Source organism: Anomaloglossus baeobatrachus, chromosome 9 (assembly GCF_048569485.1).
Source record: "Anomaloglossus baeobatrachus isolate aAnoBae1 chromosome 9, aAnoBae1.hap1, whole genome shotgun sequence".
NCBI lineage: Eukaryota > Metazoa > Chordata > Amphibia > Anura > Aromobatidae > Anomaloglossus > Anomaloglossus baeobatrachus.
Genome location: NC_134361.1, coordinates 146,781,403 through 146,806,402, shown reverse-complemented (window position 1 = coordinate 146,806,402; position 25,000 = coordinate 146,781,403). Strand labels below are relative to the sequence as shown.

Here is a 25,000-nt window from a genome sequence, read left to right as displayed (position 1 = left end):
AGCATGGCGGATGGAGCACGTTTGAGAGTGCGCAGCATGGCGGATGGAGCACGTTTGGAAGTGCACAGCATGGCGGATGGAGCACGTTTGGGAGTGCGCAGCATGGCGGATGGAGCACGTTTGGGAGTGCGCAGCATGCCGGATGGTGCACGATGGGGAGTGCGCAGTATGGCGGATGGAGCACGTTTGGGAGTGCGCAGCATGGCGGATGGAGCACGTTTGGGAGTGCGCAGCATGGCGGATGGACCACGTTTGGGAGTGCGCAGCATGGCGGATGGAGCACGTTTGGGAGTGCGCAGCATGGCGGATGGAGCACGTTTGGGAGTGCGCAGCATGGCGGGTGGAGCACGTTTGGGAGTGCGCAGCATGGCGGGTGGAGCATGATAGGGGTTGCGCAGCATGGCGGATGGAGCACGTTTGGGAGTGCGCAGCATGGCGGATGGAGCACGTTTGGGAGTGTGCAGCATGGCGGATAGAGCACGATGGGGAGTGCGCAGCATGGCGGATGGAGCACGTTTGGGAGTGCGCAGCATGGGGGATGCAGCACGATGGGGAGTGCGCAGTATGGCGGATGGAGCACGTTTGGGAGTGCGCAGCATGGCGGATGGACCACGTTTGGGAGTGCGCAGCATGGCGGATGGAGCACGTTTGGGAGTGCGCAGCATGGGGGATGCAGCACGATGGGGGGTGCGCAGCATGGGGGATGGAGCACGATGGGAGGTGCACACCTCCCCCCAACACACACACACACGCGCACTGCACAACACACACACACTAGGAATCACAAACAACGCCCTACACAGACACCCACACACACAGACAACGCTGCACACACAAATATACGCACATACTGCACAACACACACATTGCTCAAAACATACCTCCCCCCAAAACACACCACACCCACACAAACCGCACAACACACACACACACACAACGCTACAGACACACAGCGCTCCACAAACAACGCAACACACGCAACACACATACAACACCGCTCTCACCCCCCGCGACACTCAGAACATGTACAGCGCCCTACACAAACACTTGGTAACTACACACAACAACATCTATATATATAACAAAAATCATACATGAACTACACAATACGTAAATTCTAGAATACCCGATGCGTAGAATCGGGCCACCTTCTAGTATATATATATACACATACACACATATACACACACTATATATGTGTATATATGTGTATATATATATGTGTGTGTGTGTATATATACACATATATAGATATATATAGAATATATATATATATATATATATATATATATATATATATATATATATATATATATATATATATATATATATATATATATATATATATGTGTATATATGTATATATACACACACATACATATATATATATATATTAGTGTGTGTGTGTGTATATATATATGTATATATATGTGTCATTGTAATGAAATGTGGGGCCCCGAGTGTATGGGGATCACGCATCAGGTATCGGGATTAACGCACACCAGAACAATTTGTCTGTTTAAACAGACCATATGGTTTATTAACAGCTCAAATAAACCATGCTAGGTCCCATAACAGAAAGATGCCATGCCTTGGCTTTATCCTCAAAGTCCAACACAAAGTCCACACACTCTTGGACTTCCTCACACGTCTCACTGACCCTTGTCAGTAATTGGCTTTATGCTTAAAGTCCAATCCGGGTTACCTTCCTCTGAAGGCGGCTAGTGTCCTTACCAAGTTCCCCTGGCTCCAGCCAGGCTGTGCACATGGACCTAAAAGCCCCTTCCTTCAGGAGAAGGTCTATTGAACAGAGCAAAACACCCTGCTTCTGCTCTCCCAGTCTCCAGTATACACACTGGAAGTCTAGAGCCAGTCTCTATCTAGACTGCCCTAGACACACTCCACCTAGGTTCAGAGACAGGATTGCATTAACCCCTGGAGCCAAACCCACAGTGGTAAGGAGTGTGTAATCAGCATCACACACCCTTCCATGGCTCTGCATGTAATGCAATCCTATGGAACCAAAAGGCCCCAGCCAACTTCACATTGCAGAGCACCCATGCTTCTGCAAAACATACCGGCCCTTTGTAATACAGCCGGTTGATATGTCACATACCCTCCCACTCTGTTCAAACCCGTAGGGGAGAACACTTGCCAACGACCTGGGGCCGCGAGACAGGGTATCCCCGCCGCCATGCCCCACCAGTCGAGAGGGCCGTCCAAGGTGCCCAAGAGCATAAGTCCCTGAGACATCGCCCGACACTGTCACCAAACCCTGTCGTGTCAACATAGGGTTAAAGGATGTCCCCTTCCCAGACCGTTCACTCCCTGACCCCCTCCCAGGGTCACCGTAGTAGAGAGACACGTCCTCAGTCAAACCTACAGTCTTGTCCGAACCTAGGCTTACTCGTGTACCCCCAGGGCTACTGTCGGGAACTCTAAGCTCATAGCGGCCACTATCTACAGTACATCGTAGGTTTCTTCTCGGTTGGCGATTCCTTTTATCGCATGTCTTAACTACTGGACCGACACGCCATCTTCCACTTCTTTCCCCTGAACAACGGGGAGAAGACGGCTGCTGTCCCACACACAGTTGGCGAAGCTGCTCATCAATTTTCAGGTTTTCTTGCCTCAACCGCTCCATGTCACGCACATGGTGTACCCGATATCCAAGAAGGCTTCGAATATTTCCAAGATTCTCTACAGTCCAGACACAGACGAACGGAACCATACCAGCTTCCCTGGGTATCTTGCTCTCGTTAGCAGCAGGGATTCTTAAGCTCACTAATCCCGACTTATTCACCATGTCTTGCATGACTCCCCACCAGAGCCCAGGGTACTTGGACGATATCTTCCGCCAGACTCTGCGCTTTCCTTTTATACTCTAGCTGTCTAGTGGCTTCCTCATTTCGCAGTTGGACCTGCCACTTCATACGAACACATCTGAAGTGCATGTCCTTTAGAATAGCCACCCGCTGCCCAGTAATTTCACTGGTGGACAATATCACTAACTGTTCAGCCTCTGGGGTACAATAGACCTCACACGCTTCCACAGCTCTCTTAAAGTCATCATGCATGCACTCGATGGCACACGCTTCTCTTAAGTCCTCAGGTATATCCACCATGCACTTGACTACAGAGTCTCATTCATCCCTGCCGCTTCCACATGCTTGTCCAGTTTCGCTTCCAGAGTCATCTCTCTTTGGGCCTCCCCTGCTTCAACAAGTTTGGTCAGGATCGACACTCACTGCTCCATCTGTTCCAAGGCTACCTGGGACCTGGACTGGTACTCTGCCAAGTGACTTCGGAGCTCAGCCACTTCTTTTTCCAGCTCCCTTACTCGACTCTCGCCTGCCTAAGAAGTATCTCTTGTTGCAGATGGTCTTTGCTCATCCTCTTGAATGACTCTTCACTTGCGGACCTCTCTGGTCTATGACACCCTCTTTCCGAGACTTCTTCCACCTCTACACCTCTGGCTTTTTCGTGGGGTTCAACTTTGTCATAGTCACCCCTCTCTTGGGTCTCAGCTGCTTCCTCTTCAGCCACCTCACAGATAGGTGGCTCGTCAGCTTGCTCAGAAGCGGGAGAGAATTCGGTTTTCAACTCTGGGGTCGACTCCTTCTCCATGGCTTCATCGCACGGACCACTGTTGTTCCAATGTATCGGTTTCTCTGGCAGTAAGTCATCGCTTGCCAGTGTACCCGCCTGAGCTGCAGAACCTTTGGGTTTCTTACTCTTCTTACCCACGACCTTCTCTATATCCTCCATCTTGGTTTTACCAAGCAGGTCAGGCAGGCTCTCAAGTCCTGGATGAGACCTCTGGTCCAGACTTCACTTCCTCAGAGGCTCTCTTCACTTCAGCGCCAACTGTTTCTTGGGTCTTCACTGCATTACCTTCAACTTCCTCTGGGGTCTCTGCAGTGTCACCCTCAGCCTGGGTGTCACACCCTTCAACATGGCACTCTGTTCCTTTTAGAGATTTGGGGCTGAATTCGCTGTCATCCACCCCAGCACCCGGTAGTTCACCAGTCTGTTCACCATGACTGTTGGGGATTATTCCTTCCCCCTCGCTCTCCAGGATTCCATTTCCTATTCCCCTCTCGCTTGACAGACTATCAGCTGCACCCGGGGAAATCATAGGGACCACCCCCATTACGTCCTTGGTTGGCTCCTTTTCTGCGTTTTCACCCTTCTGATTTCTGTCATTACAATGTGTCAGTTCAGTCTCTGATTCCTCTTTCTGTTGTAGGACATCACCGTCTGACTCTACCGTAGCAGTTTTTACTGGCACCATGTCTTCATTACCCAGGAATGTCACTTTCTCTGCACCCTCAGACGGCATACACTGTGCCCCCTCTCGGCGCTTATTACGTCTTCGGCGTCGAGAGGATGTTTTACCCTTCTCGCCCATCTGTACCTCACTGTACTCGTTTGTCCCCTTTCTAGAGTCAGTGTCTTAACTGGAGTCATCATCCCTCCCCCTGGTGTCCTGGACTAACATGTCCCCGCTTAACCAGGTGTCAGTCTCCTCTCCTGAAACTACTTGGGTTTTAGTGGTCAGACTGTCACTTCCCTTTGGAGACGTCCCGTCACTAACTTGGGTCCGTCCATCATTTTCTTTGGTCACCCCTAACTTAGGACAGTAAATTTTGGGAGTTGCTATCTCCTCCTTACCACACATATCTGCACAACAAGGACCCCTTTTAACCTCATACGGTAAACAGGCTGTTTTAGGCGGGGGCCGACTCATTCCGGTGTAATCGGTCCCGGCCTCTGTCTTCCATAAGTCCTTAAACAACTCAAAGTCCTGTCCTATGATAACGGGATAGATCAAATCCCGAACCACACCCACGTCTGGGCGCCCCATACGGTCGGGCGCCTGAATCATCACTCTGGCCAGAGGATATTCTTTAGTGGTCCCATGCACACAGCTTCCTTCTATTGTCCTACCATCCATAAAATGGAGATTGGGCATGGGTCTCACTAAGGTTAGCCAACTCCCCGGGTCTAACAGACCAATCACACGTAGCCCATTCAAGTCCACGGAGCACTTTTGTGGCCTCACATCGGATGGATAGCCTATACCGCAGGTAGGACATAGGTAAGGCGAATCCCATTGCCCCTTGCTATAGTCCACCTGTTCGGCTTGTGAATGCTCCACCCCCTGGTGGGTCACCACCGCTTTTTGAGGCTCCGCCCCCTGTTGGGTAACTACCCCGTTCCGGGCCTCCGCCCCCTTCTGGGCAACCATCCCTTTTTTGGGACTCCGCCCCCTTTTGGGGTTTCCATGCAATGTCCTTAGCCCCCAGTTCACACTGTTCTCCCTTATCTCCCTGGGCACCTAGTGTCCATACTTTTCTTATAAACAACGTTCAGTCTTTAAAGAAAAAATAAAAAAATCTCAATTACAAGAATTAAACAGATTTTAAATCAACGTAAAAGCACACCACCAGCGTTTTTCTTATTTGAGCAGTGGAGTGGTATCTCTAATTCATATTACCTGCTCCTAGTAATACACTTGCCAGTCTCTGTCTTATGCTCTTCCCAGGCCCGCTTCTGTCCCACTCCACCATCTTGTGACTGACTCCACACTAGCCAGACTTCAGCGCTAACGGTCACAAGCTTTCAGCGCAAGTCTACAGGGTCCCTGTTCCGGCTCTCAGACTTAGGCTATGTGCGCACGTCGCGTACAGTCACTGCAGAATTTTCTGCAGCGATCTGAAGAGCCCATGTGCGCTTCAAATCGCTGCAGAACATGTCCGTAGAGAAAAAAAAGCAGATTCCATGCGCTCTGCCTGCAGCTCCTGCCATAGACAGAGCAGGAGCTGCCGGCAAAGCGCACGGAAGAAGTGACATGTCACTTCTAGAACGCAGCGCTTCGGGCAGCAGCAGAAGCGCTGCGCTCTAAGACGCCACGTGCGCACGGCCCCTGCACAATCTCCATAGATTGTGCAGGGGACGCAGGACGCATGCAGTTATGCTGCGCTACAAAGCGCAGCGTAACTGCATGAATTACGCACATGTGCGCACATAGCCTTACAGTGAGGAGTGTCTTCCGACTTGCCACGCAAACACGGGAGCGATCAGCCAGGTCACAACTAGTAGAAGACAAACAGGAACGATGCAGAGAACAGAAGACAGGCCAGTAAGTATTTTACTTGGGTCAGGGAACATGCATTAGTGATAACACACCGGCAGTGAAGGGGAATAAAAATAATTTAAAAAAACTATGCCGGAGTGATGCTTTAAAGCTGTACATAAGGGCATTTGTGTAGAGTTCAAATGTGCCATACGTTGCTCCCACAGTACTGCTTCAGAAAAAAAATAAAACAAAAAGGAAATTAGTGTAGGCTAATACAGTCACTACATGAAAGCGCTCTACTCTTCTACCCCCTCTGTCCTTTTGATCATCCAATTTTAACCATAGATCTCAGCAGTTTGAACATTACATTTTTAATGTAGCTGATGTAGCTGATCGTTCACAATAGTCTGCCGCCGGTAACTGTAAAAAAAATAAAAAGCTGATTCCGTTGTTTTGTACGATCCATTGCATCCGTTGTGCCACTATATGCAATGCATCCATTGCATCCATCACAATGCAACGGATGCCATTCAACGCAAGTGTGAAACTAGCCATACATGTACAACCAGAATGCAGGTGATTTCACTCAAATCAGAAGTATACTTGCATCAGATGGATCAAAAGATCACAGGAGCTGTGCCGCTGTCATCCACAGAGGAAGCCGAGTGTTACAGCTGAGCTCCTGCTACATGTGCCAAGAATGCACATGGTGCCAAACTCAGCACCTAAACCCTTCAGATACCTCTGTTACTAGTGACAAAGGCATCTCAAGAGTTTAAAAGACAAAGAGATGGCTTCCTATGCTGGCCCACCAGCACCCATGCAATGTGATGGCAGGGTGCTGATGGGCTGCTATTGCAGCAAGAGACCTGACCATGACCTCTACGTCTGCAGTATCTCTAGTCATGAGTGGGGCAGCCAAACACTAACAGGTTAGATAATGCACTGCAACATAAATAGTACAGTGTATCATCAATGTGATCATAGGATCACAAGTTCGAGGACCCTTGTGTGACTATAACTACTGTAAAAAAGTGAAAAATTAAAATAACCTGCAAAAATGGCAATTTTGTATGCCACTTTTGTACTGACATGCTAATAAGACAACATTTTTCATGCTGCGCAATAAATGTGATTGAAGGGAAAGAAAAAAAAAATCAACACAATTGACAATACACAATAGACTAGCAGAATAAAGCGAACCCGTCGGTTTTTACATATTCTTTTTAACAGAGATCACCGTGCGGTATAACCAATTCCAGATTTTGTTTAGCTCATGCCCACTATGAAAAAATGTTACTAATGAAAAACTTGTATGCACCCAGAAATAATATCCGTAAGAACTACTACAGCTTGGCTTTAAAAAAGTTCCTGTGCTGAGATAATCTTATATAAGTGTCCCTGCTATGTGCTGTGTAATGGCCGTGTCTGACCGTACAGGAACATGGTCTGATCATACCACATCTTCTGAGCCGGGGAGGAAGCAAACGTATACAGACATTATGGCACAGGATCATAGATTATTGTTGGGTAAAGAATTTCCCTGCTTATTTTTAAATTATTTTTTTTTTACCTCAAAAGATAGAATTATTTGTAATCCTGTGCTGTAATGTCTGTATACTCTTTTTCCATCATCCCCTGCCCAAGAGCTTTGGTATGATCAGACCAAGTCCCTGTACGGCCATTACACAGCGGACACATTTATAAGCTTCTCAGCACAGGAACATTTTTTTTTAATCACATCCATTTATGGAACGTTTCATTATTTCAAGAGCTACTAATTAAAATGAACTTTGTTTGTGGAAAACCCCTTTTTGTGAATTGCATTCTGGGAGGTAACCAATATCTGTAACCTAGTGTAGGAGAGTCTTGCCCACAGCACATCAGATACTAGACATGTATGTCCAACACGCTTGTAAAGGGTTTTCAGCAGAACATTCAAGGCAAGCAATACCATATAATTACAATTCTTATGTTGACCCAGGTTAGGGCTACAAGACAACATACACATACAAAATAAAGATTGCACTGTCTTGTGGCAATAGTTGTAACCACTAACCGTGAATGTGGTCACCTAGTCCTGTAGCTTGGATTTCTGTCCACTGAGACATTCATGATTATTAGTTGCAAATTAGCAATGTGAAACATTATAATCTTATGATGCATTGCTCATGTCCTCTATTGCTGAGAATGCCACAATATAAAAAAACAAAACACAGATCTGTGGTTCACTACTACATACATAGACATCTGAGACACTGCAAGTATCAGAATGCCAATACCCCCCAATATATTGCGACTGACCAACATTCAATAGTTCTTCTAAATACAGCATGGGGGAGCAGGTGTCCATAGGCAGCTGTGCCAGCAAACATTGCCAAGTGCCTAAAAACTGTATTGCCCCTACCACATCACTCACTAATAAGTACACTAGACCATCACAGAGGCAGAGGAGTTAAAAGGGGTTTCCTGGCATATAGTATTGATGCCCTGACTATAGAATAGGTCAATAGCAGATCAGTCAATCCAACTCCCAGTGCCCCCACCGATCAGCTGAGTATTGCAGCCGCTGTAGCGCGGTTCCTTTTATTTTGCATAGAAGCTGGGCTGCACTAGATAGCAGCGCTCAGCAGCTCCATTCAAAAAGGTTTACATGCTGAAGCAAGAAATGTTTGGTGGGGCCACAGCATACTTAACCTCCACCAATATGCCATCTGTGACCTATTCTGCAGCAGGTTTGTCAGGTCATACGGTGTTAACCTTTTAAATCTACACACAAATCTCAGCTCAAAAATTAACATCTGGTTTAGGGCAATAGCACAAAATTAGGGTTAGAATATCCTGCAATGTAGCTTTGTCTATGTAATCAGTGTGGATTGCTAGAACACAAATTTAGAAACCAAAGTATGTGAACAAATGAAGGTACATTTGTCCAGTTGCATTTTTATTTCATAAATCAATAGTGCACATAAAAGTATTCAAAGCCGCATTCAGGAGGTTCCTTACCCCTCCAAGTGCGTCACAAGAAGAATGGCAAAGTAAGAAATTATGTATTTTTTCAATAAAATGTTGCACATTTTTCATTCATTTTCACAAAGGTAAAAGCAAAAAAAAAATGGAAAGCCCAATTTATACATTAACGGACTCTTTTCTACATTACTTTTTTGGCTGCACATGAATAGTTGTGCATACAAGACTTTTTGCTTCCAATAGTAAATTGCTTCAGATCAGCACCAAACTGATGAAACTGTAGAACATTTCTGTCCCCATTTCACTGAATGGATCCAGTACTGGATCCTTAGGTTTTTGCATTCCCTATACAACATGGAAACACTAGACATGTGAATCTAGCATTAGGAATGTTGAACGTGACACATCTCTCATTTTACCAGAGAACAAAGAAATACTACGTTTCAAAAGGCCTTTAGTCTCAATTTCTTGAATAAGTTTATAAAATGGCAAAACTACCCAGGCTCTCTTTCTGCATAGTTACTGTGTGTAGTGCAGTTTGGTCAGGTCTAGATACATTTCATTTCTGTCCTTTATTGATAGGTGTCTAAAAGCCACCTGACACAGTAGCCAGCTAATTGTCATGGGTCTAGCGCCCCTACAAAGCTAATTTTGTTTGGGAAAAATTTCACTTCTCCATGTGAATATTTTGTACTGCGTAAGAGTGATTCAGATGAATGGGCATCTAAGCAATATATGGGTAGGTTGGATGCACAGACATGTCAAGTCCACCAGTCGGAGACGCTCTCATTGGTGGGCCATCATGAAACTGAAATAGATGGATGTAGGCTATATGAACTTCTATTCATGCAAGTTCTATTATAACAACTATACCTAAACTATTTAAAGAAGACCTTTCACCAGGTCAAAAGTGGCCTTTTTGGTGGTCTCTTAGTTCTGCTGCTCCACAGAGTATTCCCCCACTAAAATCCAAGTAATCTGTTCCAGAAATATGGGCTTTATTTTGGGCTAATTTCTATACTCTTTACCATCTTTTTATGCTCACAAGATTCTCGTGGGGCGTCTTTGAGCAATGCACCCCCATTGGTGAAGATGATAAAAATTAGCAGCTATAAAGCTCAAGTCTTTGGAAGAATATGAAGGATAAAAAAAAAAAAAAACAAACAGCACACAAACATGGAAAACTTAAGGAAGCAGTGTGAATAAAATAAGAGCAAAAAAATGGACATTTTTGACCTGGTGACAAGTTCTCTGTAAGGTAATGTGGTCAACGACATGCCGCCTCTTACTTACGTGCATTGCCGGCCTCTTGAACAAGGCTCTTGTAAAATGGAAACTTGCGGGACAGTCGGAAACTCTTTTTGCGCTTGGATTTGATGGACTTTGTCAGATGGGATGATGATACAGACAATGGGTATCAGGAATGAAAATGCCCAAAAATGTAGGAAAGTAGACAGGAACAGAGGAGAGAATGAATAGAAAAAAAAAATAAAGACAAAAAAAACAAAAAAAAAAAAAAAAAAAAAACAAATATGGGTTTACAAATCATGCATAAAAAAAAAGCAAAATCATAATGGAATAGTGTGATGAACTGGGAGGCAAGGGTTAACGTGATATTTTCACAGTTTCATAGTGTTTAAGGTCGAAGGTAGACAAATCCCAACCCATGACCTAACCTAACATGTTCATCCAGAGGAAGGCTAAAAATCCGATGGGCAGACAGTAAGTGCCACATTAGGGGAAAAATTCCTTCCGACTCCACAGACGGCAATCAGACTACTTCCCTGGATCAAATGCTCAATCACAGAATCAACTGCACATAACCTGTAATATTGTGTTGTTTAAGAAAAGGCATCCAGGCCTCTCAAATTTTAGTAATGAACCAACCAGTACAACATTATGTTGCAGAGTTCCATAGTCTCACTGCTCTTACAGTAAAGAATATGCATCTGTGATTATGATTAAACTTCCTTTACTCTAACCGTAGAGGATGCCCCCTTGTCTCTGTCGCAGGCCTAGGTGTAAAAAGATCATTAGAGAGCTCTGCAGTGTCCCCTCATATATTGGTACATTGTAATAAGATCGCCTCCTAAGTCTTCGTTTTTTTCAAAACGGAATAACCTGCCTCGGTACTGCAGTCCACCAGTTCCCTTAACCTTGGTTGCGTTTCTCTGCATAATTTTAAACACATTTTTGGATAATATGAAGTTATCATATTGAGTATTTTTAATTATCTCACAATATACACTGTAAAGAATTTTGGACAAAAAAAAAAAAAAACAGCTTTCTACTTCTCTATAAAACATTAAATCAAATCACTATTTTATAACAAAGGAGGGAGGATTTCAAGTTTAGTTGTAAAAAGTAACTGCTCCAAATTCCCTCTGGGAGAAAAAAAAAATTCCAGCCTGTAAACTATTTTCTGTCCACTTTTAAAGAGAGAAAAATTTTAATTTTACAAGAATACAGGATTGTACAACAAACAATCTGTGCAGCCTAACCACAGACACACAAAATGACTATTTTCATAGCTGAGATTTGTAACTGCGGACATCTTCTTTAATGCTAATATACAGAGATACTCACTCTGTTTGTTTCCATGCCAGAACGCCCATGAAACTTGACAGTTTTGAGCCGTGCCCTCTCCTTTTTCTCAACCCTGCAAAACAAAAAAAAAAAAAAACAAAACCATTTGTTATGCATGTCCAATTATTTATTTTCCTGCATCTTATCTGGTTAAGTGTCGTTCATATCATGTATTTGTTCAATGTTTATCGTAGAAGTCAGGAAAACATACATGGTAGAATAAAAAAAAGCATGCTTGGTAAAAAGTCTGGTATAATCACCCTCCCCCCCATACAACCTCCCCAAATCCCCCCCCCCCCCCCCCCCCCGGATCAGAGAGCAGAGTAGATACTATTCCATCCAGCTGAGTCTAGTGGAAGAATGCACTTTATAGCGATCATCACAGGCATCTAGTTCTAGGTCATGAGCTTTTCAAAACATTTGTTAAATGGATGCCATTATAAACTATGGCTATTTTTGGTCTTTAGTGTATAACCAGTAAAACTAGTAATATATACATTACAGGCTGAAGACCAGCAGCATCCGTCACCCAGAGATTATTGCTATCTTTTGAACAGATGCGTCATGAACAATCTTGCAGCATCCGTCACCCAGAGATTATTGCCATCTGTTGAACAGATGCGTCATGAAAAATCTCCCAGAGTTGCCAATATATTCATTCCATTTTAATCTATGGGTTATAGATGCCATTATTAGGCTATGTGCGCACTAGGCATTTTTACCAGGGATGTGGAGTCGGTAAGCCACAGTTGCGACTCCGACTCCTGGATTTTATCAGGTTCCGACTCAGACTCCTTCATAAATGGCCAATTCATAACAACAAATTTACTGTTGTAAAATATTAACCCCTTCACGACCATGGACGGATCTTTCAGTCATGGATCGTGTCCCGGTAAGCCCCGCCCCCTGCCGCGGGCAGGTGGCGTGGATCGGCACACATATCAGCTGTTTTCAACCGCTGACATGTGTGCCTACATGTTCCGAGTGGAATCGCATTCCACCCGGAACATTAACCCCTTAGATCTCGCTGCCAAAGTCTGGCAGCGAGATCTATATGCACGCGGCCATGTTTTCTACTTACCGCCGCCCCCTCCGGACGTCACGTGAGTGATCACGTGACGTTCGGTGGTTGCCATCGTAGCACAGGGTCATGTGATGACGCCTGCTGCTAAGAAGTTTCACTTTCCTTTTTCCTCGGCACGGAGCAGAGGAAAAAATAAAGTGACTATTTCTGCTGTTTACAGCGGTATAGCTGTGATCAGCAGATAGCGATCAGCGATCGGATTGCTGATCGCTATAGCCCCCTAGGGGGACTAGTGAAATAAAATAAAAAAAGTTTTAAAAAATTTAAAAAAAAAACAAAAAACCTAAAAGTTCAAATCATCCCCCTTTCCCCCCCCATTGAAAATTAAAGGGTTAAAAAAAAAAAAAAAAAAAAATATACACATATTTGTTATCGCCACGTTCAGAAATGCCCGATCTATCAAAATATAAAATCAATTAATCTGATTGGTAAACGGCGTAGTGGCAAAAAAATTCCAAACGACAAAATTTCGTTTTTTGGTTGCCGCAAGTTTTACGCAAAATGCAATAACAGGCGATCAAAACGTAGCATCTGCGCAAAAATGCTACCATTAGAAACATCAGCTCGAGACGCAAAAAATAAGCTGTCACTGAGCCATAGATCCAAAAAAAATGAGAACTCTACGGGTTTCGGAAAATGGCGCAAAACGTACGCCACTTTTATTGGACAAGCTTGTGAATTTTTTTTAACCCCTTAGATACAAGTAAACCTATACATGTTTGGTGTCTACAAACTCGCACCGACCTCAGGCATCATACCCACACATCAGTTTTACCATATACTGAACACCGTGAATAAAAGATCCCAAAAACTATTGTGCCATCACACTTTTTTTGCAATTTTTCCACACTTGGAATTTTTTTGCTGCTTTCCAGTACACCATATGGTAAAACTTTTGGTTTCATTTAAAAGTACAGCTTGTCCCCCAAAAAACAAGCCCTCATATGGCAAGATTGACGGACAAATAAAAAAGTTACGGCTCTCGGAAGAAGGGGAGCAAAAAACAAAAAAACGCAAAAACGGAAAGTGCCCCGGGGCTGAAGGGGTTAACATCGTGCTTATTCAGTTTCTCACCATCATATAAGTAATCAGACCACTTAGAGCAAAAACTACATTTATTAGAATACAATTAGAATATAGCAAATAACTTTTAGAAACTTTTATAAACTAAGTAAATATGCAATAAACACTTATGCAGTTAAGAAGAAATCTATAAATTTGTCTTCAGAAAAAGTATTGCCTCTGTCAGATCCTCCTTCATGGATGCCCTCAAATCTGATCTAATTATTTTGAGAGCAGAGAACAACCTCTCTACACTAACTAGTGTTGGTGGCAAAGCAGTAACCACTCGGGCAACATCTCTGACAATGTCAGGATACAGAGGAATCGCTTGTTGCACTGTTATTTTTGATGAACGGTCAAATTTCTCAATTTCTTTTAGTGCACATGAAAAATTCTGCTGAAATGTACTGGCTGTGTTCCTTGATGGGGATGACTCTTCTATGCGGGAACACTTTGCACGGTCCTTGTGATCCAAATATTTTTCGAAATTAAATTCTTCATCAGTTAATAATGAGGGTGAAGATGTGGCAGGACGACCAAATTCTTCTTGTTCCTCCTGACTGTTCTGCAACCCTTTCATCCTTACTGCTATTTCAAACACAGCTTCTTTTCCTTTACTTAGCTGTTGATCATCTAGAAGAATCCGATGCATTGGGTCTACATAATCAGCTGCCAAAAGAAGGTTATTTTGTAATAGTAGCTCCTCTCTCCGTTGCCACTTGCAATTAACCCTCCTCTTTGGGACAGCGAAACATCAGGTTCTTCCACTCCTTTAAGAAAATACCTGGAGTTAAGTCCTCTGCTTGTAATTTTTTAGTCACTGTAAATGGGTGCTCTAGCAATTTTTCCAGATCAGTCACCTGATTCCACTGACTTTCATTTAGCGTCAGTTGAGGGTTAGCCATGTCTACAAGAAAGGTTTTCAGTTCAACCAAGCGCTGAATCATTAAGTAAGTACTGCCCCATCGTGTGGCTTGATCAATAATTGCCCCTTTTCCAGCACGTCTCTTCAAAATTGAGTCAACTTTAGGGGTTCTGGCAACAGTAGCCAAGTTTCTCACCTTGCCAATCAGTGCAGCAGCATGTCCTTCTTGCAGACTGTCTCTTATAGCCAGCTGTAGCGTATGCACAACACAGCGCATGTGATGAATGAAAGAACATATTAACAGTTTCAACAAGATCTAAACTATCATGTTGCTGTTCATCTGAAGCAACTTCAGTTTGCTCCTCAGTTACAATACGGTGTTCCTCCATTTCAAACATTTCTGTGTCTGTGGACCCAGAATGTTCTTCTAGCTGCTGGTCACCATCATAACTCACATTCATTAGCTTAATAGTACTTATCATATTTGAAGCATTGTCAGTTACGACAGAAAGAACTTGCTCTTTTTTAAGTTCATAGTCTTGCAGAACCTTTTCCACCAAGACCCGGAGAAACTCACTGGTGTGATGAGCTTTGGTGTCTTTTACTGCCAATGTCTTGGTAACTATTTCATTTTTGTCACAAACAAATCGGACATTGATGGCAAAATAGTTCACTCTGTGACGTGTGCAGGCATCCATTTCTTCAAGTTCTTCCTTTTGTTTAAAAGCTTCTTCGATTACTAATTTTCTAATACTCTCTCTCTCCAGAGAAACACCAAGCTTGCGGGCCATTTCCCCATTCAGACACAAAAGCTGGTCGTGAAAATAATGAAATAATGAAATAGGCACACTATCCTTTACAACAAGCTCTATGATTTGTTTTTTAAATGTATCTACTGTCATTGTCACAGTAACTTTGTCACTGACAAAATATCTTGCAACTGATGGCTGCAAAGTTCTCTGCTCCTCTGTTTGGCTGGAAGAGCTGCGCACTGGTTCACTGGTTTGGATGCAGTCTTTCTCATCCACTGCTTTCAGTACTTCTGGATGAAAGCGCTGTAAATGTCTCTTTAGATTAGAAGCTCTGGTAGGAGCATTTTTATCTTTGCCTGAATATGCACTCATCTTGGCTTCACAGCATTTGTTTTCGTCTGGATCATTTGTCATACACTGACAGACAATGTTTTCTATCTTGAGTGATGGTGAAATGTTCAAATACAGCTGATTTAATGTGATGTTTCTTTGACAATCTCAGGTTTTTAATTCTGCATTCACAATCCAAATGATAATTGTTTTTCCTAAAAACAATTGTACTAAAGTATTGCCAGGTCGTACAACTGATATAGTGGTCAGTAATACTGTTATTATTCCTCATGTACTCACAGTTAACTGATGCAAAGTTTGTTGAAAGGATAATACTTCTTAGGCTATGTGCGCACTAGGCGTTTTCTTCACGCTGCGTTTTTATGTGCGTTTTTGTCTAAAAAACGCACCCGCGGCTAAAAAAACGCGTCAAAAACGCATGCGTTTTTGCCGCGATTTGGTGCGTTTTTTGCTGCGTTTTTGCTCACTGCGTTTTTAATCAGTGCACAATGCCATTAAAGATTGTTGATGAAAAAAAAAAAAAAAAAAAGGTCTGATGTCATTTCCTTCTTCAAAATGTTCATTGTATGCAGGAGAGCAGACAGCTGCAGAACTAGTGTATGCAGGAGAGCAGACAGCAGCTGCAGAACTACAAGTCTCAGCATCCTCCATTCACTAGTGTAAGCAGGAGAGCAGACAGCATCTGCAGAACTACAAGTCTCAGCATCCTCCATTCACTAGTGTATGCAGGAGAGCAGACAGCAGCTGCAGAACTACAAGGCTCAGCATCCTCCATCCAGGACTGTATGCAGTTTTTTGCCCAAAAAGAAAAAAAAAATGACATGGGCTTCGCCATATTGTTGTATGCTAGCCGGGTACAGCAGGCAGGTACGGGCTGCCCCCAACCCCCAGCTGCCTATTTGTACCCGGCTGGGAACCAAAAATATAGGGAAGCCCTTTTTTTTAAAATTATTTCATGAATTTCATGAAATAATTTTAAAAAAAAATGACGTGAGCTTCGCCCAATTTTTGAGTCCAGCCGGGTACAACTAGGCAGCTGGGGATTGGAATCCACAGTGCAGGGTGCCCATGCTTTCTGGCCACCCGCACTGCGAATTGCAGTCCGCAGCCACCCCAGAAAATGGCGCTTTCATAGAAGCGCCATCTTCTGGCGCTGTATCCAACTCTTCTAGCTGCCCTGGTGACGGGTGGCTAGCTAGGTAATAATGGAGTTAGGGCTAGCTGTATATTATCAGCTAGCCCTAAGCCCGAAATTCATGGTGTCACGCCAATATTAGACATGGCCACCATGAATTTCTAGTAATGATAAAAAAAAAACACAACACAGAGAAAAATATTTTTATTAGAAATAAAACACAACACAATTAGTGACTCCATCTTTATTGAAATAAACCCCCCTCCGCAGTAATCCTGGGTTAGGGTCCCGCGCCGTCCAATCAGGATCCAATATCATCTGATCGGTTTGCTGGAAGGCAAATCGATCAGATGATGTGTCAGGTTCAAGGATGTGAATCACATCACACATCAGCTGATTGTATAACCGGCTTTTATACAATCAGCTGATGCATCAGTAGAAAAAAAAAAAAAAATACTCACTTATGTGCTGTGGTGATTACCGGCAGCTCCTGGAGCGATCGATTGGACAGGAGTCTGATCCTATACGATCGCTGCCGGAGCTGCCGGTAATCAGCTGATGAAGTCCCCTGACGGCAGGATCAGCTGATAGCCGGCCGAGCGCGAAAAAGCCGGCGAGACTACGATCAGCTGATGCGTCAGGTGACTGCATCAGGTGATCAGCGCCAGGTCCTGCAAGCAAGGTCCTGCCCCGGGGAGACTGCACACAGCCAGAGCGGCGGTACCGGGAGGAGATGGGAGCGGGCATGGCACCGGGACCCTGCGGACAGGTGAGTATATGACATTTTTTTTTTTTTTTCTACTGTTCACTTTGGTTTTCGCCGCTGCCTTCCACCTCCCGCCCAGACATGGCGCCGCACGGAGCTGACATGCACAGGACGGGAGGTGGAGGCAGCGGTGACGGTACCGGGAGGATTCCTGCTTCTGTGTTTACCAACAGAAGGAATCCTCTTCCTGTACACGTCACTGTAGTGCCCACCCCTTGCGTGTATAGCTGCGTTTTTAGTCATAGAAACGCGGCTATATGCGTTATTCATTGCGTTTTTAACATCTCATTGAATTCAATGAGTGAAAAACGCAGTGGAAAACGCAGAAATAATTGACATGCTGCGTTTTTGTGGTCACCACAAAAACGCAGCTAAAAAAAAAACGCTGTGTGAGGACAGCACTTCTGAAAACCCATTGACATTGCTGGGGAAGCAATGTCACTGCGTTTTCAGCACAAAAACGCGGTAAAAAACGCCGCTAAAAACGCGGCAAAAACGCCTAGTGCGCACATAGCCTTACAGTCTTCCTCTTCTGAGTAGCAGGCAGCTGTGAGATGCTTGGAAGACGCACACCTAGTATGATCTAGTCTAGAGGAGGAGCTTTACTACTAAGAATTTGCAACAGATTTTCACTTTCAGTTTCATACATTGTAAGTAGGGGGGTTGGGGCAGCATGAGGTTAACCAAGTATAAGATTAGATAAGGGCAGTGGAGAACAGTGACACACAAGTAGTAAGAAAGGTCTATCTCCAGCAGAACTGCTTATCACTGTTGTTCATAGTTTGATAGAACATATATATTTGAGTAACCTTTACAAAATTCATATGAAAGTTCAATTATGAAATATTAATACATTTTTTTTTAAAGCTGGAGTCGGAGTCGGTACATTTCTACCGACTCCAACCAAAATTAACTCCGACTCCACAGCCCTGGTTTTTACCCACGGATTTACCCGCGGTTTTGCTGCGGAAATTTCTTGAGAAATGTTTGAAATCTTTCTGCAGACATTTCCCAGCAAAACCTATGGGAAAAAAAAAAATAGCTGTGCGCACACTGCGTTTTTTTCCCCTCAAGAAAATTCTTTGTGAAGATTTTCTTGAGAAAATTTCTTGAGAAAACGTGCATGTCACTTCTTTTCCGAAGGTACCTGCGGTATATCCCCGGTATTTCACTCCATTCACTGTAATGTAATCGCAAAATTCCGGGGGTTTACCGCAGGTAGCAAATTATGTGCGATATACCCTCGGTATAGCCGCGATTTACCTGCGGTAATGCTCATCGCTGCCTGCGGTTTTACAGGAAGTGATGTCATTATAACAGAAGAGGAAGCGGAGCAGAGTAAACACACACATCACACTCCATGGACGCCGCACAGAAGCACTTCCGTGTGACCTCCAGGTGCCCGTGCAGTCCGTGTCCCGCTCCGGCCCCCCCGCTGCCTGCCCTGCAGTGTCAGTGTCTGCCCGCAGTATCAGCAGCTTGTCACCATGCAGCGCAGGTAGACACTGACACACAGCAGTGCGTGCAGCCGCGGGGATGACAGGCGCTGCTGTCAGGAGGTGAGATGAGATCATTACCTGCTGTGACGATCTCCTGCCTCCTGACGTCATCGCTGTCACTGCCGTCTATGCCCGCGGCCCGAGACTGTCACTGGCGGTGACGTCACGGGCTCTCGCGATACTGCTGACAACGCGGCGGGCATAGAAGGCAGTGACAGCGCTGATGGCAGGACTGCAGGAGATTATCATAGCAGGTAACGATCTCATCTAACCTCCTGATGGCAGCGCTCGTCATCCCCTGCAGTGACCTGGGCTGACCTATTGATGTTAGCTCAGGTCACTGCATTACTCTCCCAGCCAATGGGGAACCTTTTGCTCTTCATTGACTGGGACAGTAACTATGGTATGGATCGCCGTGGGACCCCCCCCCCCCCCTTATTGGATTACGCCGGACCCGGATTTGATTGTTCTTGTCAATAAATTGGTGAAAGAGGGAATGTGGGGAGTGTTTTTTCAAATAAAACTTTTTTTGTTGTCTATTTTTTATTTCTTACTGACTGGGTTGTTGATGTCGGGTATCTGATAGACGCGTGACATCACTAACCCCAGGGCTTGATGCCAGGTGACATTACACATCTGGCATCAACCCCATATATTACCCCGTTTGCCACCGCACCAGGGCAACAGGATGAGTTGGGGCGAAGCGCCAGGATTGGCACGTCTAATGGATGCGCCACTTCTGGGGCGGCTGCAGCCTGCTATTTTTAGGCTGGGGAGTGTCCAATAACAGTGGACCTCCCTAGTCTGAGAATTTCAGACCCCAGCTGTCCGCTTTACCTTGGCTGGTGATCCAATTTGGGGGGGACCCCACATTTTTTGTTTTAAATTATTTATTTAATGTAAAATAACAGCGTGGGGTGCCCTCTGTTTTGGATTACCAGCCAAGGTGAAGCTGCCAGCTGTGGTCTGCAGGCTGCAGCCGTCTGTTTGACCCTAGTTGGCTACAAAAGATAGGGGGACCGCGTCATTTTTTTTTTTAATTATTTATTTTTTGGCTAAATACAAGGCTAGGCACCCTTTAGTGCTACATGAAAGTCACTAAAGGGTGCCAGCTTAGAATATGCAAGGGGGTGGGACATTATATAGGTCTTTCTCATATATCTATCTATTCATCTATCCATCTTTCCCTCTATCCATTATCTGTCTATCGATTATTATCTATATTTATTGCAGTTCAGCATAAAAAAACCGCAGGGACCAACCTGCGGAAAAACCGTGGAAAAATCGCATGCGTTTTTCCCGCAGTTTTTTTACCGCAGGTGCAGTAATCTTCAACTCCCAGAAGTTTCTCAAGAAATTTTCTTGAGAAAAATCACTTTTCTAGTGCGCACATAGCCTTAGGCATCACTGACTCCATATAATGTATGGATCAGGAGATTTCTTAAAGGGAACCTGTCATCAGAAATTTAGCTTGAAACCTAAAAGTTTCCCCCCTCTGCATCTCCTGGGCTGCATTCTAGCAAGGTTCCTGTACTTTTTGTGGCCCCTTTTAAACCAAATTAAATACTTTATAAACTTGTACATTTTGCTATGTAAATTTTGTAAATCGTCCATGGGGGCGGGCTCTCTGGTGACCGTTTCTGTTCCTCCAGCACATTGACGCCGTCCCCCAACGCTCTATTTCCTCCATCAGGACTCCGCCCACTGCGCCCGAGGTGCCGCCCACGCCAGGATCGCTGGTGACGTGTGTCACAAGCACGAGATTATGGGCGGCGCTGTGATTGCATCGCAAGTGCCCGCCCATAATCTCGTGGATGCGCTTTCCCCCACTGCCTCCAGCGTTCTGCGCAAGAGCTCACCGGCCAAATGACCCGACGTCACCTCCTTCCCATCTTACCCTGCAGCAGGGCAAGATGGGCAAGAGGTGACGTCGGGTCATCTGGCCAGCAAGCGCTTGCGCAGAATGCTGGAGGAAGAGGGGAAAGTGCGGTCACGAGGTTATGGGCGGCACTTGCTGATGACACTTACAGCGCCACCCATAACCTCGTGCCTGCGCAAAACGTCACCAGTGGTCACACGTGCACGCAGTGCACAGTACCGCTACAGTCGCACAGCGCATGCGCGGGACCCACGGGCACCGTCCTGAGATATGAAATTCAGCATTGGGTGGGGCGGCGTAAATCTGCTGGAGGAACAGCAACGGTCAGCAGAGAGCCTGCCCCCATGGACGATTTACAAAATTTACATAGCAAAAGGTACAAGTTTATAAAGTATTTAATTTGGTTTAAAAGGGGGCCACAAAAAAGTACAGGAACCTTGCTAGAATGCAGCCCAGGAGCTGCAGAGGGGGAAACTTTTAGGTTTAGAGCAAAATTTCTGATGACCGGTTCCCTTTAACATATACAACCCCAATTCCAAAAAAGTTGGGAAGCAGTGTAACATGTAAAGACAAGAATGCAATGATTGGAAAGGAAATCTCAGCCATATGTTATTCGCATCAGAACATAGAACAGATCAGAAGGTGAAAATTAGACATTTTTCTACTTCCATTTGAAAAACAAAAAATTCAGAAATTGATGGCTGCAGCACATCTCAAAAAAGCTGGGACATGGTTAACAGAAAAGTGGGTACTAATGAAAAACAGATGGAAGGTCAATTTGTAACTAAGGTCGCATTTATCCTACAAGATAATAGTGTATGAATGTTGATAAAATAGCTTGTTTCTCATAATGATGCTGTGTAAACAGGCTGCCCATTAAACCAACGAGCCAAACATAAGTGAAATCTTTTGTGCAGTACAAAAATGAATCATTCTTGGAGGTGTGCATGGTCCTTTGGAAACAGGACTCGCATAGGCCGAAGACCATGGCAGCCGATAAAATTATATTTCAGAAATTTGGCTTTTTTTTATATACTGGATTATTTTGTTCAGAATTTGATTGAAATTACTTGACTGTTTAAAAAGAACATGTTAAAAAGCAGAGTCTCTCAGAAGCAAAGATGGTCGAAGGTTCACCAATCTGAGCATCTGCATCTAAACATTGTGGAACAATTTCAGAAAAATTGCAAAGACTTTGAATATCCTACCATCTGCAGTACATAAGGCTACTTTCACACATCCGGTTTGAGCCGTGCGGCTCAATCCGGCTGTGAAGCCTATGCAACGGATGCGGCGAAAACACCGCATCCTTTGCATACGTTTTTACATGTGGCCGGTCCGGTTTTTTCCGGTTGCGGCACGCTACTGAGCATGTGCAGTGGAAAAAAAAACGCATGCGGCGGCCGGATGCGTTTTTTTTCCGCATCGCGCCGCATCCGGCATCCATAGGCATGCATTGAAAATGCGCCGCAGCGGCCGGATGCGGCGCGATGCGGTTTTTTTGCCGGAGCAAAAAACGTTGCAGGGAACGTTCTATCCGGCCGCCGCATCGGCTAAATCTGCCGCATGCGGCAAAAACCGGACCGAACGCAGGCCCCTGCGGCACAATACGGCACTAATGTAAGTCTATGCAAAAAAAAACGCAACCGGCGTTACAAAAGCCGGTTGCGGTTTTACTGCAGAACGCCGTATTGCGCCCGCAGAGCAAAATCCGGATGTGTGAAAGTAGCCTAAAAGATTCAGAAAATCTGGAGAAATCCATGTGCACAACCAACAAGGCCCATGGTCAATACTGGATCATCTACATCAGGGGTGGGGAACCTTTTTTTCTGTCGGGGGCCAGTTGGAAATTTCTACCAACCTTCGGGGGCCGCACAAAATTATCAATGTTTAAATGACCCTGCTATATTGGGTGAAGCAATTAATTAACTGGGGGCACAGACACCACTGGAGGGGCTGGGGGCACAGACACCACTGGAGGGGCTGGGGGCACAGACACCACTGGAGGGAGGCACAGACATCACTGGGGGGGGGGGAGGCACAGACATCACTGGGGGGGGGGGAGGCACAGACATCACTGGGGGGGGGGGAGGCACAGACATCACTGGGGGGGGAGGCACAGACATCACTGGGGGGGGGGAGGCACAGACATCACTGGGGGGGAGGCACAGACATCACTGGGGGGGGGGCTGCACACAGGACAGGGGGGCTGCACACAGGACGGGGGGCTGCACACAGAACTGGGGGGGTGAACACAGGACTGGGGGGGTGAACACAGGACTGGGGGGGTGAACACAGGACTGGGGGGGTGAACACAGGACTGGGGGGGTGAACACAGGACTGGGGGGGGTGAACACAGGACTGGCGGGGGCTGCACACAAGACTGGCGGGGGGCTGCACACAAGACTGGCGGGGGCTGCACACAAGACTGGCGGGGGCTGCACACAAGACTGGCGGGGGCTGCACACAAGACTGGCGGGGGGCTGCACACAAGACTGGCGGGGGCTGCACACAAGACTGGCGGGGGCTGCACACAAGACTGGCGGGGGCTGCACACAAGACTGGCGGGGGCTGCACACAAGACTGGCGGGGGCTGCACACAAGACTGGCGGGGGCTGCACACAAGACTGGCGGGGGCTGCACACAAGACTGGCGGGGGCTGCACACAAGACTGGCGGGGGCTGCACACAAGACTGGCGGGGGGCTGCACACAAGACTGGCGGGGGGCTGCACACAAGACTGGCGGGGGCTGCACACAAGACTGGCGGGGGCTGCACACAAGACTGGCGGGGGGCTGCACACAAGACTGGGGGGGGGCTGCACACAAGACTGGGGGGGGGGCTGCACACAAGACTGGGGTGGGGCTGCACACAAGACTGGGGGGGGCTGCACACAGGACTGGGGGGGGCTGCACACAGGACTGGGGGGGGTTGCACACAGGACTGGGGGGGGTGCACACAGGACTGGGGGGGGTGCACACAGGACTGGGGGGGGTGCACACAGGACTGGGGGGGTGCACACAGGACTGGGGGGGTGCACACAGGACTGGGGGGGTGCACACAGGACTGGGGGGGTGCACACAGGACTGGGGGGGTGCACCCAGGACATTGGGGGGCTGCACACAGGACTGGGGGAGGGGTGCACACAGGTTTGGGGGGATGCAAACAGGACTACTGGGTGATGGGCTGCACACAGGACTGGGGGAGGGGTGCACCCAGGACATTGGGGGGCTGCACACAGGACTGGGGGAGGGGTGCACACAGGACATTGGGGGGCACACTGCGCTGAGAGTTTCATGCAACTCTGGGGGAGAAGGTTTACAGAACTGGTGTGGGGAGGCACAAAGCATTGGGCAGGGCACATAGCAGCAGAGGGTCGGCGCTGGACTCACAGCAGCATTGCACTCACATCACCGGAGTGCAGGAGCCGGACACACTGCATCAGAAGGAGAAGGCAGGCACTGATCTCCGGAGGGCAGGGGGCGGATACACAAGGCTGGAAGCTGAGGCTGCTGTAGACCCGCCCACAATTGGCACTGGCCGACGGGAGAACACATTGCAGCACAAACAGCAATGTGTGGATTTAAAGGGCCGGCGGCAGCAAGACCGCAGTGACAGCACGAGCACTGCCTCCCCCGGGAATCTGCCCGGGGGGCCACATAAAAGGTCATGGCGGGCCGCATGCGGCCCGCGGGCCGGAGGTTCCCCACCCCTGATCTACATCAACAGTCCTTAGACGGTGTTATTGAAAACAGGCATGATTCAATTGTGCAAATCACTGCATGAGCTCAGGAATACTACTGAAATAACTGAACAGTCAATCGGGCAATCCACAATTACAAGTTAAATCTCACTATCAAAGTCATATCAACAGAATCCATAAACGCTGCAGTCTTGACTGGGCCCAGAGATCATTAAAACTGGACTCTGGCAAAATGGAAACTTAGGTGGTCAGAAGAATAAAATGTGA

The 25,000-nt window shown here is 46.2% G+C and overlaps 1 protein-coding gene across 1 annotated transcript in view; it reads right to left on the bottom strand.

Moving 5' to 3' along the window:
* DLG3 (discs large MAGUK scaffold protein 3) overlaps positions 1-25,000 on the bottom strand; it is a 557,827-nt gene that overhangs the window by 115,228 nt on the left and 417,599 nt on the right. Inside the window, exons 15-17 of the mRNA XM_075324895.1 lie at positions 14,915-15,123; positions 14,102-14,417; positions 11,639-11,711 (exon numbers count right to left, since the gene is read on the bottom strand). Of these exons, the coding sequence (XP_075181010.1) occupies positions 11,639-11,711; positions 14,102-14,417; positions 14,915-15,123 (598 nt within the window). The remainder of the gene's footprint in view (positions 1-11,638; positions 11,712-14,101; positions 14,418-14,914; positions 15,124-25,000) is intronic.